General features: G+C 37.8%; 1 protein-coding gene across 2 annotated transcripts in view; it reads right to left on the bottom strand.

Moving 5' to 3' along the window:
- Window positions 1–20,764, bottom strand: part of DSCAM (DS cell adhesion molecule) — a 420,440-nt gene that overhangs the window by 81,627 nt on the left and 318,049 nt on the right. For both annotated transcript variants that reach the window (XM_087937792.1, XM_087937791.1), the window contains exons 16-19: window positions 7,942–8,012; window positions 4,196–4,436; window positions 1,923–2,069; window positions 363–518 (exon numbers count right to left, since the gene is read on the bottom strand). In XM_087937792.1, the coding sequence (XP_087793918.1) occupies window positions 363–518; window positions 1,923–2,069; window positions 4,196–4,436; window positions 7,942–8,012 (615 nt within the window). The remainder of the gene's footprint in view (window positions 1–362; window positions 519–1,922; window positions 2,070–4,195; window positions 4,437–7,941; window positions 8,013–20,764) is intronic.

Genomic DNA, 20,764 nt, shown 5'->3' with positions numbered 1-20,764 from the left:
AAACCTTCATAACAAATTAGCCCCTAAGATTAAGACAGAATGTGCCATAAACAAAGGTCACAAATTAGTAGTTTATAATAAGCTAGGGGTAGTTCTCTCTCTATCTTTATGGCAACATCCATCATCCTGGGCAGTTGGTCAATGGGGAGAAATGATGACAAACTCTGATAGATTGCTCTAAGGAGGCAATCTTACCCTCACCTAAAGAATGTAGTTCATAGCAGGCCACAGAGAAATGTCTGTTTCCATGATTATTGTCATAGTCATCATTTCACTGAAGGTGCTTTTACAGAGGTAAGTGACAACCTGAGCAAAATCTAACAGTAACATTCCATTTCTACAAAGTATATTTTGGGTCTTACCATCCTCCTTTGTACGTGTGAAAATCTGTTCACTCCTGACCCCATCTCCAGCTCGTGTGAATGCCAACACTTGGATGCTATAGTTGGTATATTTTTCCAAACCATCAAGCTCTAATGATGGTTGTACCGTAGTGACATTTTTTATTTCTCCCAGCTCTATAGAACCAAAAATTAATTTGAGTTAGTAGCATTTTTCAGTAGCATTTTTCTCCTAATAAGTGGTAGTTATATTGCTATGAGAACAGGCCAGTAAAACTTGTGACCAGCATAGGGACTAAGTTTATTATGTTTATTAAATGAACATATTAAATATCCATGCTGTGCATTTAATCAAAACATTGTGATTGTCTTGTGGATAGAAAATAATGTCAAATACTTTGAAACTCCAAATGTGCCCTTTCCCCCCACTGTTTATTGTTTAAGTACACTAAGTACACTATTAAGATATTTGGATTAGGAAATGATGTTCATTTGTTGTTAATTCCCGAAAATACATGTGGTTATAGGGAAAATGGTTATAGAGATCTTTTTTGTTGCAAAGCAGATTGATGTAAGAGACAAAACAGATCTTGGATTTTTTGTGGGAAATCAAATGTTTTGGATCCAGTGAACCCTTTCATTTTGTCCTGTTCTAGTAGAAGGAGCAATTTCAACTTAAAATATATATTAAGATATATAACTTGATTAATTAACCAAGAATAATGGTGTGTTGATAGCACTCTTCCCAGACAAAACCGAGATCGCCTTCCTGGATAGTCACCCTACAGAGGTTTTTCTTGACAATGGGGAACCTTCTCTTCACAATTTATTTAAAGAATACCCTTTATAAGTTATAGGAATTCAATCTCTGAGTTCAATATGGTGAACAAAACGACTATTGTAGTTTGTCACACCTTCCATTTCTAATAAGTATCATAACCAACAAAAGATGATTCTTATCAGCAATTGCTAAAAGAGGATATTTGTTGCTAGCAAGTTGCACTTAACTTTGTTAATCAATGATTTATTAGATACTCCTAAGGTTGGGTAGCATTATGAAATATCAGAGATGTTTCTGGTACTCTACTCATTTGAATTTCCCCCCAAATTTCAGAATGTGCAGAAATGGAACTGTATGTTAAGAGTTCTTAATTATTCTGTTCTCCATTTTGAAATTATCAGTCTCTATGTACCTAGGCAAATTTAAATACTGCAAAAATGCAATCTAGATATAATTGTATGTATACAATATAGCTGTATCAGGATTTTTAACACTGGCATTTTGCCAATCCATAGAAGCACATCCCTGCAAAGGGAAAGTGCTACACAAAAATATCTATCTATCTATCTATCTATCTATCTATCTATCTATCTATCTATCTATCTATCTATCTTTGTTTGGAAGTGAGAGTGCACATTATAGCGTCAATTGAATAATACAATATATGAAATAATTTTCAATTCCTAAAAGATTCAATGATTAACAGAAACAAAGGACAAGCTGACTCTGTCATAGAAAAGCGAAGAAAGCATGACATGCAACCCAGAAAAGTACTGATTTTGAGGAGAAAGAATACTTACCTCCATCCAGAAGATTAGCCCAGTATATGACCCTAAATCCCTGTAGAATTCCATTGAGGGCATCCTTTGCCAGTGTGGACCAGGTGATAGAGATGGTTTCTGGTGATGTAGCAATGGCTTGAACATTCTCCGGAGGAGAACTAGGAACTGAAATTTGACAGTAATAGGTTTTGACTATGAATGCTATAAAAATAGTATGCACAAATTAACTTTGACATTTCTTCAATAAGCCTTTCAGGAGAATGATAAGATTATTTTTAGAATGTTCTTGTAACATAATGTAGACAATTTGAAAATGGCGCACTCTGTAACTCTTGTTACCTTAAATGCCATGAATTAGGGTAGGATAGAAACATGTATACAAAAATAAAATAAAATATCAGAGAAGGAAGTTAATACAGTTATGTTCAGAAGCATAACTCAAATTATAGATAACCTTCTAATATGCAATCACTAAGAGATGCTATTTTCTTGTTGACATTTTGTTTTTCTACATACAGAGTGGATAATTTTGGAAAGCCAGATTCCCCAACTAGTGTTCTTTAATGTTTAAATAATATTTCAATAACTACTTCAAATTGATCAAGACCAAGAAAATAAAATATCACCAATGTATTAACTATTAAAATAAACTATACAATTTTCTATAACAGCAAACAAAAAGAGCTCAAAGCTATCAAAAACAAAAGCTTAGGACTTTCATCACCAAAAGCTATGAATAAAATTCATAGTGTGTTTTTTCTCTTTTTTCAGAGTCAACAATAGGGAATCCCTGCTACATATATGTATGTACACACACACAGAGACACACAGACACACAGACACACACACACGTAATATCTCAGCTGGAACAAAGCCAAGGCCTGTAAATCTTTGCAATCTAAAATAATCTGTTTGACAAGTTGCTGAACTCTAAATAGTAGTGATAGACAGACCATCAAGAATCTCTCTTAACCGTATTAGATTGACTTGCAAATAGGTAGACAATTTGAAAATGGTGCACTCGTTAAAGATATTTAAATAACATCAAATATAAACATTATTCACACACTCACCTGTGCCTCTATAAGAATATAAGAATTTTATTTCAGATGATATTTCTTGGTAATTATTTTAAGAGTGCACTAATCACATAAACCTTTGAGAATGTCCCTCACAAGAATCTAATAATAATACATTCTTTTTCACACTTTTCTTTGTTGATGGAATATAGCCACAAGAGGGCTCCCTTCTGCAGCTCTGAACAACTAGATCTCAATAAGTCTTAGAACACATATTCATAAATGCCTTTTTCAAACAGTGTTTTTCAGTTGAGTTCCTCTTCCATAATTCTCAATCAGAGAAAGCGGAGGTACAACATACTTTTTGTCTTTCTTAAGAGAGTTCTTATTAAAAGCTAATGCACCTTTTCTTGCTTTGCCTTATACCTCAGCAAGGCAAGATACTGGAAATTCCAGAGTATGTACATTATTCCCCTCCTTCACAAATATTAAATATAGTAGGTGGAGGAACTATAAATACATTCTCTACTTTGTTCCTTTGTGCTAACACTTTTTAATACACACACACACACACACACACACACACCCTGTCTTTATTCTGCAGAGGTAGGATGTGAGCTACATAAATTTTCTTCTATGGCCAGGAAATCTAACTCAGGATCATGATAAGACAAGATAGATTAGCCATTGTTCCTCCTTTTCCTCTCTTGCAGTCTGACTTGGGGGACCATGAATGAGAACACTGTATATTCCACAAAACTCTTTAAATTCATACAAAATGAGCCATTCATTTCTGATTTCAGCTTGATGGGCATCTTGTAAAATTCAGAAATTCCCAGGATTCTTTGTATAGTAATAACAGGATATTGATTATGCTCAGATTCCTTCTATTTCCCACATGGAAAGGAGGAAATAAAAAAAAACCAGCGCTTCAAATTCAAGTATCCATTCAAGGAGTACAGTATAATTAGGACCACAACATCTGATACTGCATTCAATAAAATGTATACTTAAAAACTACTGTTTCTTCATAGATATTCAAGAACAAATTATCCCTAAGGAGCAAGTTGGGAAGAAAGAGAAATAGGATCCCAAAAGTGGGGAATAGAGATCTAACTACTCAAAATGATTCCCATTAACAGATTGCCCAATAACTGCTGCCAGATTATAGCATATACACTGAAGTATAATCCTACTTTCTAAAAATATAAACATATAAATTCTATGCATCCTCAATATGATGAAAACAGTGCTTTCAAGTTTAGTACCTACCATCCTCAAGAGTAGTAGTGATAATTTCTTGAGAAGATGGTCCTATTCCAGCTCGATTACATGCTTGCACAACCATGCCATATTGTGTGAATTTTTTAAGGTTATCTAACGTATAAATTTCACTGTCTCCAGTCGTATCAATACTGATGATGTTGAACTGGAAATTGCCTCCTGCGCTGTATTCCCGGTAACCAATCTGATAACCACGAATAACTCCATTTTGCAAATGCTTCTTTGGCGCCTAAAGAAGTCAGATGTTGTATACACTTTCAACATAATAAGACATTACCATAATAAATTAAATGCTGAGAAAAATTTCCTCTCCCAAAGTCTAAAGCAGATTGGGCTGAGCTCCAAGTTTATGATAAAGTTAAATATAAGTTGAATTAAAAATGTAATAGCAACATTTCTGAAGACATATTGCAATATAGAAATATTTTTCCCTTTTATAACTACAGTGAAACTTTCTTTAAAGCTGTAATTATCAATTATGCTTGCAAAAATCTATTCTTGAGCCTCAGACTGTAAATGTCCAAACATAAGTTTTATGGTTAACTGTCTTTTATAGACAGAAATCCTTCTGTCTCTGAATTAGAGCACTCAGCTCTCTTATGTTAACAGTAGTTTTCCCTGATCTTAATTATCAGCCATTTCCCTCTTATTTGTGAAAATATTAATTCTATTTTTCTAATGTAGATTCTAATTTCAGGGAAATTTTCTGATGATGATAAAAATAATAAATATTTTCCCTGAATCAAGTATACTTTTTACCAAAAAGGAAATGAGAGCGGAGTTACATTTTCTAATTTCAAAACAATTGCTATTACTATGAATATTATAAAAGATTTTACATTCCTTTAAAACATTTATCAATAAATAAATCCACAAACATTTATAAAATTAACCAAAATATTTAGATTACATTTTAATTTAAATTCCTTTGGATCAAACATGACATATGTGGATTATTTGGATATATCTATGTTGTTTTCTTGGCAACAGTTTGGAAGTGACTGCCATTATTTTTTTTCCAGGATGATTTTCAACTTCCTGGACCAGCTATGCGCTGTATACTATATGTTTTAGGATATCACTGTGATCTCCATTCCACCTACTGACCAGGTCCGATGCTGCTTAGGCATGATCAACAACACAGGTGTTTAGCTATGTGAGCTCTTCATGTGAATGACCTGACTTGGAACAGTAACGGTTGCATGAGGTATTGCGGATACAACTACAGAATTTTAGTATTCAATCTCATGCCTTAAAATGTCGTGGATAGCAAAGCAGAAGCTAAATATTATGAAAATCTACTGCCTATTTTCTTATAAATTGCCAATAATTATAGTGACCTTTCTCCCCAAATGATGACAGAAATTTGAGATCTTAGACAAACACAATAACTTAGCTTTCCACATGAATTTTGTTGTCTTAGATTCTTTTCAGGTAACCTCTTCTGTTTCTATTCTTATTTTTCATAGGCACAAAAAGTATTACAAAAGCATGTTATGTTTTTTATAATGGTACTGTATAATTTTTCAGTTACATTTACTTATGGATGTGGTAATCTGAACAGATTCCCTCAGGACAACAGTGGGACGATCCCAATATATTTATCAGTGGGTTCTTTATTAATTGTGGGATTTTTTTTAAAAAAAGAACATTGCAATTATACCAGTTTTCCCATTTTTATTGGTGTATCATGACAGGAGGACAATGTTAAGAGTCTTAAGTAACTGCCCGATTCTACAACGTATTACAAATACTGACAGGATCATGTTTTAAAGTCTTAACCAGAGCTGTTCAGGTGTTTTTACATGCAGCTTTTAATTTAATCCAATACCCTTTCTGTTAGAAAATAAGCTTGGTTAAAGACTATACCATGGGCTATGGTACTCTTGAATCCAATATACTTGAATAGATAGATTGTATCATTGAAGTAGGGCATCACATTTTAAATACTGAACATCTTCCTATCTACTGAGCTGCTCATTTCTACCCATATACACTGATAAAAAAAAATAATCTTGGATTCTTATTTGGTGGGAAAAAAGATCATGGTAATCTGCAAAATAATAGAATAGGAAGGAAGCAGTTATAGCACTGAGACACACAATCCTCTTGCTCACTGTATGAATCCAGTTTAAATTATTCCTAACTAGTGACTGCCCAGACTCCCTTTCAACACATTCAGCTACTGGGAATTCTCTTATTTCCCTTTGATAATTGATTCCACTGTCATATTATTGCTACCATTAGCAAAATATCCCTGCTATTCATCCAAAATTTTGTTTCCAATAAATAATTCTGTACTTAGTATGTGTGATGGTAGAGAACAGATCATGGCACCTTTTCTGTACCATCCCTTTAGATTGTTGAAGACTGCTGTAATATTCTCTCTACAAGCATCTTCTCTATGAACTAAACATACCAGATTCCTCTTTTTCATTTCTTGTCCACTGATTATCGTCACTGTCTTGCATTGTTGCAGTTTGTTCAAGAATAAGTATACTGTACACCTTAAAGGCTTTTTTCTAGATTAGTTGACAAAGCCCAGCTGACAATAGCTGATTTTAAAAAGCTATGGAGGGTTGGATCTGATTAGCGTTTGGATGTGAGATAATAAGGGAAGCCCAGGAGTGCTGTTAAATTTGAAAAAAAAAAAAAATCCCAGAAGATGGTAATTGTAATCCTTTCAATATTAATGCCAGGAAAACTACATGGATACATCCATGAATTCACCGGGAATAAAGTTCATCTTTGAGGATACCTTATCATAACCTTGTCTTCATGAATATTGGCAGAAAAAGGCATATGGCATATCAGCTGCCTACAAGAAAAACCTCAATACATATATATTACTACTCTGGGTCAGTTGCTATTCTTTAGCATTATGTAAAATATTATGAATGTGAAACATTTCAAATTCCAAACATTCTGCTTTAGTTTGAAAGAACTGTTTAACATAAAGTGTTAACATGGATAAGTGTGAAAATCAGTGGAATAGCTGGGTAGTAATCAAACTCTTTTGATAAAAAGGGGACAACCTGTTTCAAATCTGAAATGTTTTGTATAATTCTACTAATTCCTCTTTCTTCCTAATATATTCATTTTTATCCAAATGGTGGGATTTTCAACTGTTCAGACTAATAAGAAAAATTAACCTCTCTACTAATTTCCAATAGTTGTGTTTTTCCATTATCCAAGTTTATCTATTTCTACAAAAGAGCAAAGAATGGAAAGACAAAAACCACTTTAGTGTGTTCAAAATATAGAAACTATGATGCACTAAAAAATATCTAAAAGAATTTTAGTGCTTTTCAATTATTTATTTAAAACTTCCTCACAAATCTATTAAATGCATTCAATATAAACAAATATAAACATTTTGGTTCATGTACAGTATATTGGCATTATAATGAAAAAGTTCCAGCAACGTTTCTCTAAAAACACTATCATGTTATGGAAGTAATTGAGAATTAATCTAAACTTCCATTTATTTTATATATTGTGGTTGTATTTCTGATTATAAGATATTCAAAACAGCACAAGCAAAGGAATATATAATTGCATGTAAATTTACTTTAGCATGCATTACATTAAGTTGCAGGTAGTTTTTGAAAATTTAGCCATAAATATTGTGTGTATAAATCCATCAAACTGTGCAACTTTTAACTTAGAGCGTTATGGGCCCTCAGTAAAGCTTGAAGACATATTTTTTTAATTAAATGCATGTGTATATTTACCTTCCAGGTTACCCTAATGCTTTGTGAAGATATGGGCTCAAGCTGAACATCTTGAGGTGGTCCATCTGGAGCTGGTAAAAAAACAGATATAAGAATTAAAACACTTAGTATTTTCTGGTGCCCCATAAAACAACATGCTGTATTACTAAACATTCTCCATTTCTATAATACTGATATATAGCAAAGAGCAGTTGCACATCTGTTGCTGTGCAGAACAACAAAATGGTAGCAAAACACAGGACTCAATTAAAACCCCAAAAACTTTAACCTTAAACTGTCTACTATTGACCTCACCCCTTTCCTAAGAGGTCTGTAGGGGGCGTGCATAAGCGCACCAATGTGCCTACCGTCCCTGTCCCATTGTTTCTTTTTATTTTTCTTATATGTACCCATTTCATGTATTCATAACTATGTATATACTTATACCTATTATCTTGTAAGCGATTGACAAATATAAATAAATAAATAAATAAATAAATAAATAAATTCCATCCTGATCCAACCATCCACGTTGTCATTTCTGCAGCCTCCTGTCTGAAATGTGGAATGTTGGAGGTTTTCCATTTAAGGATGTTATCACTATATTTACCTTTAGCCATTAAATGACATGTCACAACAGCCTACAGTGCTGAGGAGGAACTAAGCAAAGCCAAATCTCTGACTATGTCATCAACCACATCATTGATGAAGAATGTTAGATTGCAACCACAGTTTCATTGGGGAAAGAGGAATAACATCAGTTTCAAACAGCAAAAAGCATCTTTATGCTGTCTCCATGGCAGGTTGAGGGTGATAGGAAAGAAATGTCATGAGGACATGTCATAAAAAATGGAGCACATCATGTTTGGTGAACACGAACTCTTAGAAACCAGACATAACGGGTAAGAAATAGTAAACTGGAATTAATGCACTGTCCTGCCCCTGTTAGAATCTGACTCTGACGGAGAGGCGGAACAGCCGACAGGGAGTGGGAGTGTGGCTCTGGAGGTCGTAGAGGAAACTGGGGAAGGGCACAAGCCAGCTGGGCATTCAGAGGAAGACGCAGTCCCATCCCCTCTTCATCCTAGGGCATGCAGGGAGGAGTGAATAAGAGAGAAACATGAATGGTGTGGTCTACGGCTGAGGAAGGCTTTGATCCCCTTCATGGGCTGCAGCTGTGAGGACTGTTTAAAAGGACAAACTACGCATGGGCCAGTGCTGGAAGCAAAGCGTGAAAATATTTTTAGTCTGTCCGTTCTCATCTGAGTTCTGGCGTCCTTCCCAGTGTGTGTATTTCGATATCTGTGGAAGTCTTTAAGCCCTTATCCTGCCTGGTCTCCTTAATTGCTTCAGTGTGGTTTGTGTTGTTTTTTTCTATTTATAATTTATATATATTTTGAGTTTGAATGGAAGTTCTTCCTTTTTGCAACTGTTTGGGGGGAAATTTTTCCCCAGTTAATGATATTTGGACCTTTGAAGCCAAGTTGAAGGAATTAAGGGGACTTCACTTGTTTTTGTGACTTTGTTGCTTTTGTATCCCACCCTGGGTCATCACATGCACACTCAGAGGGCACAGAGAGACAAACTAATAAAAATGGCTGCAGTTCATTTCCTGGTCCAAATTCCTGATATTAATTTTGATCTCAACATTAGAGAGAGATCTATGATCTACATGCACGGCCCTGTGAAGGCACAGAAAAACTATTTCATGAAAATCAATTATTCTGGTTATACCAGAGTTATTAACAATATGTAACCCCTACAGAATCTACAGTAAGGGAGGTAAGATTTAGTAATACTTAGTGGATAACCAGCTAAATATGAGCCAGCAGTGTGCAGCAGCAGCCCAAAAAGCTAATGCAATCCAAAGTTGCATTAAAGGAGGGATACAATCGAGATCAAGTGAGGTACTAATACTACTCTATAAAGCCTTAGTAAGACCACACCTAGAGTACTGCATCCAGTTTTGGTCACCACATTATAAAAAAAATGTTGAGACTTTAGAAAAAGTACAGAGAAGAGCAACCAGAACGATTAGGGGACTGGAGACTAAAACACATGAAGAACAGTGACAGGAACTGGGCATGGCTAGTCTAGTGAAGAGAAGGACCAGGGAAGATATGATAGCATTCTTCCAATATTTGAGGGGCTGCCACATGGAGGAAGGGGTCAAGCTATTTTCTAAAGCTCCTGTAGGCCAGACAAGGAATAATAGCTGAAAACTGAACAAGGAGAGATTTAACCAGGAAATAAGGAGAAACTTTCTGGCAGTGAGAACAATGAACCAATGGAACAACTTGCCCTCAGAAGTTGTGGGAGCGTCATCACTTGAGACCTTCAAGAAGAGATTGGACTGCCATTTGTCAGAAATGGTATAGGGTCTCCCGCTTGGGTGGGGGGTTGGACTAGATGACCTATAAGGTCCCTTCCAATTCTGATTATCTGTTAAATCTTTTAAATCTTGTATTTAACTGTGAAACATTGTCATTTGCCTATCCAGTTACAAGTAGCTTTTAGTTTCCTACTTCACTCTGTAATAATGATTCCACAATATTTAGCCATCAAAGTAGAACTACATAAAAAGATAATCTGCCATTAGTACCTTTGAATCTAATATGCAATATTTGAAAAGCATTTCTTTACAATGTTTAAAGTTTCCCATTCCTGGAAAGAAACCCAACCAGGCAGTAATTCAAATAAACCTGGTCATATACATCAAACTGCTCTATATTTACCTGAGAAATTGTTCCCCCTGGTTACTGTGTTACCCCCCCCCCCCCTAAAAAAGAGTGGTTATAGGATTGTAAATTTGCAAGGAACCAGCTAAGAGATTAATCTGAACCCTCTAGATATGTGGACCAATTGTTAAAAAACCTGGGAGCTGAAATCCATACTTCTGGTATTCCCCATGGAGTGTGGAGGGGAGAGATGCTGACTTGGAAATGAAAATGCTTGGATTCCAAGATAATTTACAGAAGTACCTGAAAAAAACTGTTAAACTTCTCTTGACCAACTAAGCAAGAAACTGACATAAATACAGTAGACTTCTAAGGACACAAGTTATTCAGCCGGTTCTCTCCGGTTCGCTAGGACTGGTTGTTAATTATATGAGCAGTTTGAAGAACCAGCTGAATTGCCTTGGTTTGGCCCCGCCTCCTGACCTCCCTTGCCTGGCCCCCTCACCCTTCCCCTCCTGAGGGTTTCCCCTGCTGAGAAAATGACCTGTCTAAGGATCCTGTGGACCACTTTGGCTCAGGCAATCAAATCTCCCCCGGTTCCCTCTCTCCACAAAGCTAAGGGATCGCAGAAAGGCACTGCCGAGCCCAGAATGGGGCTTCACAGAACTTCAGAATTGGGAATGTCCAGAAAGGAGGAGGACCAATGAGAATTCTTCTGCAGAGTCATCTATCTCTGGGCAGAGTCTCCCTTGACTTCACATGATGAAGGAGGAGTTTGGCACTCAGAGAGGAGCATAGAAAGTATGGGGAGGGGGAATATTTTCAGTCTTGGGGGTGTGTGCAGATCAAGGGTGGGTTCATGCCAGCTCTGGAGGGGAATGTGGACTTCCTTCCCCCCTGATCCGTCATGGAGTGCGACTGTAGTGGATACTGAAGGGGAGGTGCAGCCCCACAGCCAGTGAGGACTTGGGGGGCCTTTGAGCAGGCTGGCTGGGGAGTCCTTGGGCACCTTCACACACACACACACACACACACTTTTTGGGAATGCCCCTCCCCCAACCATTGGGGTCACTGCCCTCCCTTTCCCACTTGGAACCTTCTGCCTTTGATCCCTTCAGGCAAAGGGGCTGCCGGGGGCTGGTTGTACCCACAGCGCTGTGGGGTTTTCTGACCCACTGCAAATAACAGCTCAGTTTTCAGTTTACGGATCGCTGTTGTGGATGTCAATGGGGGGGGATAAGAAGGGGGGAAGCAGGATCCGTATCTGAGAATTGTGAAGAGAACTAAGAAAGTGGAGGGTCCCATCTAGGGCTGCCACGAACCCCCCCCCTTGAGCTACAGTTTCCTCCCAATACCGAAAAGATCCCCCCCCCCAATTTTTCTGCTTCGCTCTCTGCGATGAACTCCCTCCTTCAGGTGAAGTCCCAAAGAACTCTGCCCAGAGACAGATGATGCTCAAGCAGCAGGAATTCCCATTGGTGCTGCCTCTGGTTCTGGCCCTTCCCACCTCCAAAGTCCAAGATCAATGCTTCCTCTTCCCAATTCAGAACCGCCGATTCCTCTTCTGGGGCTGGAAGCATCTACACCCACACAGCCACACACACAGATGCACACATTTCATTTGACAGATGAAGATTCCTCCTCTGCGGCTGGAAGCATCTGGCTGGGACACACACATTTCATTTCACAGAGAAGATTTCTGCCATAGGAAGAGGTGCTATGCTGGATGCAAGGATGGGAAGCTCACCCCATAGCCAGGGAAGACTTGGGGGGTCACAGAAACCCTGCAATCCAAAGGGAAGCTATGGAAATCCCTCAGTTAAACCAGGAAGAGGCAAAGAGAATGTACAGGGATCTAATCCTGCCAGATCCTCTCCCAAGCTCCCCTCCCTTCACTGGGGAATCCTCCGCTTGGCTCTTTTGGGAGAGGCGCAGCTTTGCTTCACCAAAGCAAAACATGATTTCCTTCCTTCAAACATGTGTCTCTCTTGCTCAGAACGTCTGGACAAATCAGCCCCTTCAGATTTCCCGCCCCTCAACCCTGATTTTTATTTTTTATTTATTTTGATTTATCAATTGCTTACAAGATAATAGGTATAAGTATGTACATAGTTATGAATTCATGAAATGGGTACATATAAGAAAAATAAAAGAAACAATAGGACAGGGATGGTAGGCACATTGGTGCGCTTATGCACAACCCCTACACTGATTGTGTAGGAATATCCCTCCTTCCTTCTGTGGGTCAGGATCCCTTTTTTCCTTGCAAAGCAGCCCTGAATGTAGATCCTGGAATAAAATTTGGCCATTTCTCCTCTGCTTTCTCCTCCTTTCTTTGGAGAATTTTGATAGCTTTGTGATAAAGGTATCCTCCGATATCCATTATTTCCCACTGTCTCATTACTTTCTTCATCGTAAGTGTGTCAGGATTCCCTTCTTTCTGTTGTCAACCATAAAATGTGTATACGAAATGTTTTATGAATTGACACTGTGTTTGTGACATAGTCAATGTGGGGCGGGGGGGGGGAATCTGGCAGCCCCTGTTAGTTTCTCAAACTGATCTCTCCCCCCCGCCCTTCCTTAGATGCATTCCTTCCAAGGTCCTTTTGGCTGGAGGGGCAGACAGGAGACAACAGTTGGCTTTTCCAGAGGTGTCTCTGGATGGAAACCTCCCTGGTGCTTTCTGTACCCCTTGACAAGCTTCTTTTAAATGTAGGTTTTCTGGTCATGAAAAAGAGCATTGAATGTGTTAGTTCAACACCAGTTTGATATTTGTTTGAAAGACTGTTTGAATCTTGTGCTACACAAAAGGTCAATTTATATTGGGAAGGAAAGTCGGGGTCTGCCAGCTATATGTTTCTGATTTGGCCATCACTAAGTGAATTATAGGGTTTTTTTTATGCTTCAGGTGATAATGAGTTTCTCAGAGTCAGGCTTTTACTGATTTTATTACTACTTTTATTAATTTTTCAACACTACACTGTTGCCCCGACTGGTTGATGCTCTCAGGTCCAGTTCCCTTGGGGCTTTTGTGCAATGCACCATGGGAGGATCAGCATAAGTTTGGTTATTTCATTCCTGTTTTGATAGCCCCAGCTACTTCTTCAGGGTACCCCTGGACAAGAGAACTGAAAGTTTATTGGTCGCTTTCCCAGCCATGCCCTTGCAGCATACCATTGCTCCTCCAGCTTCGTCTTATGACTTTCTTCACGCATGTTTCCTTGGGCTATTTATTTTTCCAGAAAAGGCACAAGGGAGGAGTTGCCCTAGCAAGAGCATTGGGAGGAGCCCCTCCTGCTTTGCCCTGTTCTCCCCCTTTTCCCTTAGTGTTTGTCATTTGTTAAGCAACTTGACAGATCCCTAAACCTTCCATTCAATCAGTCCCATCCTTTTTCACCCCCATTTTAGAGAGAGGGATTGGTGATTGTTTGGTGGCAGGGGAAAGACATTAACTGCTCTCCTTAACTTCAGAAAGAATCTGGCTGCATGGTCCCTTTTCTGACTAATGTTCTAAAAAAATAGGCAGAAGCTTTTCTGATGAAGTGAAATACAGCTCACAAAAAGCTTCTGCCTTTTGATAAAAATTGTTAATTGGAAAAGGTGCTACCAAACTCCTCATTTTTGGACACTAGAGCTAACATGGCTTCCTCTGCTCTAATGTTTCCTTAATTTGATACTAAAATAGTTAGTAAAAATAGTGTTGGTCATCACCTTCATTACTATAGTGGAATAAATTGTCCCTGGACTAATAAATGTTAAGTTGGGATACTTTCCTGTTAGTTCAGGCAGTAGTGAATAGGAGTTTAATTCAGCCATAAGCAAGAGCCCAGTGTCTCTGCACCATCCCAAAGAGTTAAATGTTAATGCTTGAACTTGGGACAAACTATATAAAATATATACCATCCTCATTCTGATACTGTTAAGTCTGCTATTCTCTACAACCTTAACACAGACAATAAGTGTACTGGTCATGGTATGAGTCAAATATACAGAAACTGAAGCGAAGGAATCGCTGAATTATGTGCAGCCCCTGCCCCCATGCTGCCTGCTGTAAAGTAAGACATTCCCCCAAAATAAGATTTAATATCATTTTTTTTATGCTTAAAATGGTCATTAGGGCAGAGAACCAGTTGTTAAATTATTTGAATCTGACCACTGGGAGATTTATTATAGAAAACCTATGAAATCATCAACATGAAAGCATTCCAGTGACTGTTATGTATTTATAGTGAAATCAAAGTTCAAAAACATTTGTGTGTTTTTTTGTTGCTCACATGTGGCAAGAAAAACCATTTTGGGGAGAGAGGGGTAGAAGGGGTAGACAAGATCCAGTCTACTTTCAGGCTGTTTCTTGTGACCTTCCAAGAACAGGTTCTCATAGAAAGTTTCTGATGTTCTTCTCTCCAACCCCCCCAAATAAAACCACCCTGGAAAAAAGGGACTCTTGCAAATTCTTGCAGGAGAATTGTTCAAAATAAAAAAATCACTCAGGTTTGGTTAACATAACATAATTCATGAAGGAAACTTTGTCTCATTACTCAGGAATAGTCTTTGCAAAAGCTTTTTAAATCTTTTTGACTATAGTGAAACAAGGCTATATTTTTCCTCAAACTTGCTTAAACATACAGATCTCAAAACTCCAGCAAGAATTTCCACTTGTATTTAAAAATCATCATCCAGTAATAGAAAGTAAAAAAAAAAAATCAAATTTCTTAGAACATATACAAACATTCCAGGTATAAAAGTAAGAATTGTTAGAGTTTACAGCATAAATTCACATCCAGAAAACACACAGATGACTGATTCAGCTGGATCATTAACTTCTTTATAAACATAATAACATGAGTGAAGTTTACAATACCATTTATAGATTCTTTCAATGTAACAAAAGCAAAAACACAAGCAGCAGCAGCTCAGAGCAGAAGTCAGTTTCAGCAAGCAATCAAGTTAGTTTTTCTTTCAATTCTCAGCAAAGCACACAGAGCCAAACTACACCCATTCACTGGTCTGTTGCCATGCTTACTCACTTGCTGACTTTGTTAACCATGTCTCTGCCAATTTATTGAATATACTCTGACAGGAATATTCCAAGCTAATAATTTTAAAAAAATGTTTATGTATATCCATGTATGCAGAATGTAACTCTGCTGCAAGTCTCTTACATTAAAACAAAAAATTTATTTTATTGTGTTAGATGCCAAAACTTCCAGGAGTTGCTGCTGTCGCAATTTATTAGAAAAGTATACAGAAGCTAAAACACGTTTGGCTAAAAATTAATGGAAGGATAGTGTACATTACATAATTCTCTTCTTGCTGCAAGAATTCCTTTTATGTGCTACCTTTAAATAAAATATACCAGTTGCTTGAAGTCACAACGGTATATGATATAGAAGTATATCTCTGCCAGCAGTGCCCCTCCACTGCCCTCCCCTTTTTATTTTTTGTTTCATATTTCATGATGTTGGTTTTGCAAAATCTTCATTATGTTTTATGCCTCAGGCTTCTTTAGATGCTTGGGAATTTATACCCATTTAACATGCTTGCAGTAAGTGTGCTGAACTAGAATAAACAAGGATAAATGGTGATACTTCCATGTGTTCTGCATATATTCCCAGCTGATACCAAGGCAACAAATATTGTGACTCAGCTAAATGCTTAGATCCTCACCCCCTTTCGTGGCCTTACTCTGAATAAATTGATATGTTTGATTGTGATTCCATATAACTGACCTTTAATTCATCATGGAAAGGTTGTACTTTATTAGTGGGAAACTTAATCTTTGAATTAAGATAATTGGATTCTTCTGGAATATTAATTTTCAGTTAAATGAAAAATAGGAAGTATGATTAGTTAATTAAGCAAATAAAAAGTATACAGAATGTGATAAGCATATGCATATTAAGGAGAGACAAGGTAAAAACTTTCCATAATGGGAAGCACTTATGTCTCACACTCAGGTTATCATCCACAAATACAACCTGGAACCCACATGACAGGATGGAAGGTGATGTTTACCTTTCTATTCTGCCACACTGCCTTCTGATATTTAAAATTCTTTGTTTAATCTCTCAGTTTTTTTTTTCAATGGCTTAACCCCATTGAATGGATTTCTTTTTTCTCCACTACAAATCATTGGTACAATATATTGTATTCCTTTCATTACGTATCACAACATGACAATTTTTTAAAACTGAGGTAATTCTTGTATTATGAAGCGATACTAAAAGTAACAATACATATTCAGTTCTGTATTATCAGAATGTTATACCTTCCTTGAAAGGTATCTTATATCTTATTTTTAAATATATACAAGTCATAAAGAGTATGAAATGTATTCCTTGATGAGCTAGCAGGAAATTAAAGCAGTAGTCAACTTTTTGTCAACTTTTTCATTGAGTTTTTCTCAAAGATATTTTGTTTCTATAGGAGCCTTTATTGCTTCTGGCACATTTTTTTTTCCTGGAGTGATAGTTGTGGTTGTCTTCTTCAGTACATTCTGTCTCCACTGCAATCATTGGCTTGTTCCAGGTGATCTCAACTCTGACACATTTAAGTGGTCATGAGATCTAGGTCTTTCCCCTGGAGCAGTTTGCTAAATGATTTGTCCATAGAGAATATTATATTCTTCTGTTGACATGGTCAGATCACTTCTGGTCTGGTTGCGATTAACAGTCATGCACTGACTCAATAGAGCCAGAGTTTCAAATGGTCTGCCCCAGTGGTGGGATTCAAATAATGTAACAACTGGTTCTCTGCCCTAATGACTGGCTGGGTAGGTATGGCCAGGTGGTCATGTGACTGGATGGTGTAGCCCACTCACCATCACTCATCATATCCAGCCCCACCTCCCAGCCACTCTCCCTTTCCCCAGGCCTTGGGCCTATACACAACACCTCCAGAAATGAAAGGGTTAACTAACCCCGCCACAGTGAAAGGATGGGGAGAGACCAGCAAAGCATTCTACTCCTATCACCAAGGAAAGTAAGACATTGGAGGCTGAGCTTATTAAAAAGTGTGTCATAACATACAGTGTGTTCATAACAGCCAACATTTCACACCTGAGGTGGCAGAAGCAATAAATCCCATTGACTCCTCAGAAGCAATTTACAATTAAAGCATAATTGTATATAAATGACCTCTGTGATCATATTAAGAGCAACTACGTTCTCTTCGCTGATGATGTAAAGCTGTTCAATACCACAGACAATACTACTACCCTTCAAAAAGATCTTGACTATGTATCAGAATGGTGAAACAAATGGCAACTTCAAATCTCAACAAATAAATGCTCTGTTATACGTATTGGCAAAAAAAAATCAGAAAATAAAATACAAGCGGAATAGTCAAGACCTTGTTGATGATCCAAGCTCTGTAAAGGACCTTGGAATACTCATCTCTAATGATCTAAGTGCTAGAGCACACTGTAACTACATAACCAAAAAGGCATTAAGAGTTGTTAACCTAATCCTACGTAGCTTTTTCTCTGGTAATATCACACTACTAACTAGAGCATACAAAACGTTTGCTAGACCAATACTTGAAAACAGCTCATCAGTCCGGAACCCACATTATGTATCTGATATTAGCACAGTTGAGAAAGTCCAGAAATATTTCACAAGAAGAGTTCTCCATGCCTCTACTTGTTGTAGAATACCTTATGCCACCAGACTTGAAATTCTAGACCTAGAAAACCGTGAATTACACCGTCTTCGGTCTGATCTAAGTATGGTATATAAAATCATACATTGCAATGACTCACCTGTCAGTGAATACTTCAGCTTCAACTATAACAACAGAAGAGTAAACAATAGATACAAACTCAAGGTTAACCGCACCAAACTGATCATAGGAAATATGACTTCAGCAACAGAGTGGTCAATGTCTGGAATACTCTACCTGACTCTGTGGTTTCTTCCCCAAACCCCAAAAACTTTAACCTTAAACTGTCTACTATTGACCTCACCCCTTTCCTAAGAGGTCTGTAGGGGGCGTGCATAAGCACACCAATGTGCCTACCGTCCCTGTCCTATTGTGTTTTTTTTATTTTTCTTATATGTACCCATTTCATGTATTCATAACTATATATATACTTATACCTATTATCTTGTAAGCAATTGACAAATCAAATAAATAAATAAATATGCACCCCAAAAGTAATACATAAATAGCAGAAGGAGAAGGATTGACAATACTTCTGTGCAGGCAATACTGAAAGAGACTAAGCTAAAGCTGGATTAATCCCTGTGGATGGCTAGGGCCAATGACCAAATATAGAGAGCCATGCCTGCAACAGAATGAACAGCCCACTGGAGCTGGGCAAATGCCATGCCCTGATTTTGTCATTGTCAACAGCATCATGAGATTTGTATTGAGAGAAGAGGACAAACCATGGAACAGCTAATGACTACTTCAAGATACCACTTTAGATGGCTGGAGGCACAGTGCAGATAATATCACAATGGAATGTTCCTCAAGGCATCTTTCATGGTAGTAAGTCCATAACATCTTTTTAAGTGTTCAACTATCAAAAAAATCTCAATAATGAAAATAGACTTTATATCATTTCAGGGATGGCAAGGTAACATTATGAAGTTCATTAGTAATGAAAGAGCATCTGCCTACTCTTAGGAGTGAATGTGTCTTCATTGTGCAAGTAGTTGTAAGATAAGGTTTTTACTATTAGATAACTGCTGATGAAGCTTTGAGTGAGTAATCCCTTGGAAGCAAAATTATGAATTATTATGAATTATTTCTAAGCAGTGGGACAGGGCAATCACCTTGTGATTCTACACAACAAGTAGGTTTGGGGGCAAGGCTGCTGGCCAAGATGAATAAGCTACACTTTGAATTTTTGCTCTGTAAAGTGTCCCATCATGTATAAATCCAAATACTGAGCCACAACAAGTTTGCTTTGCACATGAGTAGGATATGATGCAGACAATTTTATTTCAACATTCTGTGTTATATGTGTATATGTAATTGTAAGTAGTGATTTTTCCTTCCTTCCTTCCTTCCTTCCTTCCTTCCTTCCTTCCTTCCTTCCTTTTTCAGCCTGTGTCTCAGCTGTGCTTGGGCCGTTTTCAGGCCCATTTTTGGTCCATTTTTGGCTGTTTTAGGGGCATTTTAGGGACATTTCTTGGCCTGTTTTTGGCCCATTTTTTAGCCATGTTCAGCCCATTTTTTCACACCACTTTTCACCTGAAAAATGGCCGCAAATAGTCCAAAAACAGCCCCGAAAACACCCCCAAAATGGCTGGGGCCATTTTCCAGCCCATTTCCAGCCATTTTGGACCGTTTTTGGGGCTGCTTTTTGGACTGTTTTTTGGCTTGTTTTCCAGGCCATTTTTCACCTGAAAAACAGCTCAAAATGGCCCAGAAATGGCCCAGAAAATAGCCTGGAAAATGGCCCATAAATGGCCCCAAAATGGGCAGGAGTGGGCGAGCCAGTGGTGGGATAAAGCCAATTTGCCAAACTGGGCAGAATTTTAACAACCTCTGGCCTGCCCCAAATACCTTATTGATCTAGTTGGTATATGGCAGACATAGGAATTTCACTGAATATATATAACACTGGATGGTGGTCAAAGTCTTGGTGAAATGAGTTCTGAGCAGCCTCTTTCTCTCTGGGTCCATATTCAGAGAGCCCCTTGATTTTGGAAGACTCCAGAAATCAAGCGATAGAAGTGATGCCAAGAGAGCAGGTGGAGAAGAACTAAGAGTGAATCTGCTTAATAGATGCCCATCCTTGGGCCAACTCCATGACAATCATTGAGGCGAAACATCCTTATTTCTCCTCCCTTATTGCCCTGACAGATTGTTGTCCAGAAGCCTTGTTTCAGATGGCTAATTCCCTCTTGGGTAAGAGCCAGCCCCTCAAGTTTCCATCTGGCTGCTGTGATGAATTAACACAAAACGTGGCTGGTAAAAATACATCTTAAAATAGCACAGCTGATAAATCACAGATTACGGAATATAGGGATGTGATGAAGTACAAAAGAGGGACTGGTAATGAGTGAGATCTGTCCTCAATTAGTGTTGCAAAGAAATGACAGTGTGTGGCCGTGACTGGCAGCTGCAGTAGATGAAATGGCACAGAAGTAGGTATAATGGTGCCAGCCCCCAAGTAACAAACTCAGTAAAAAGCGCAGACAGGCAATCCCCTATAT

The sequence above is a fragment of the Pseudonaja textilis genome, chromosome 7 (assembly GCF_049901715.1).
Source record: "Pseudonaja textilis isolate UNSWEBS1 chromosome 7, rPseTex1.2, whole genome shotgun sequence".
Classification (NCBI taxonomy): Eukaryota; Metazoa; Chordata; class Lepidosauria; order Squamata; family Elapidae; genus Pseudonaja; species Pseudonaja textilis.
The sequence above is the reverse complement of the archived record's forward strand: the minus strand, read 5'-3'. Positions and strand labels throughout refer to the sequence as shown.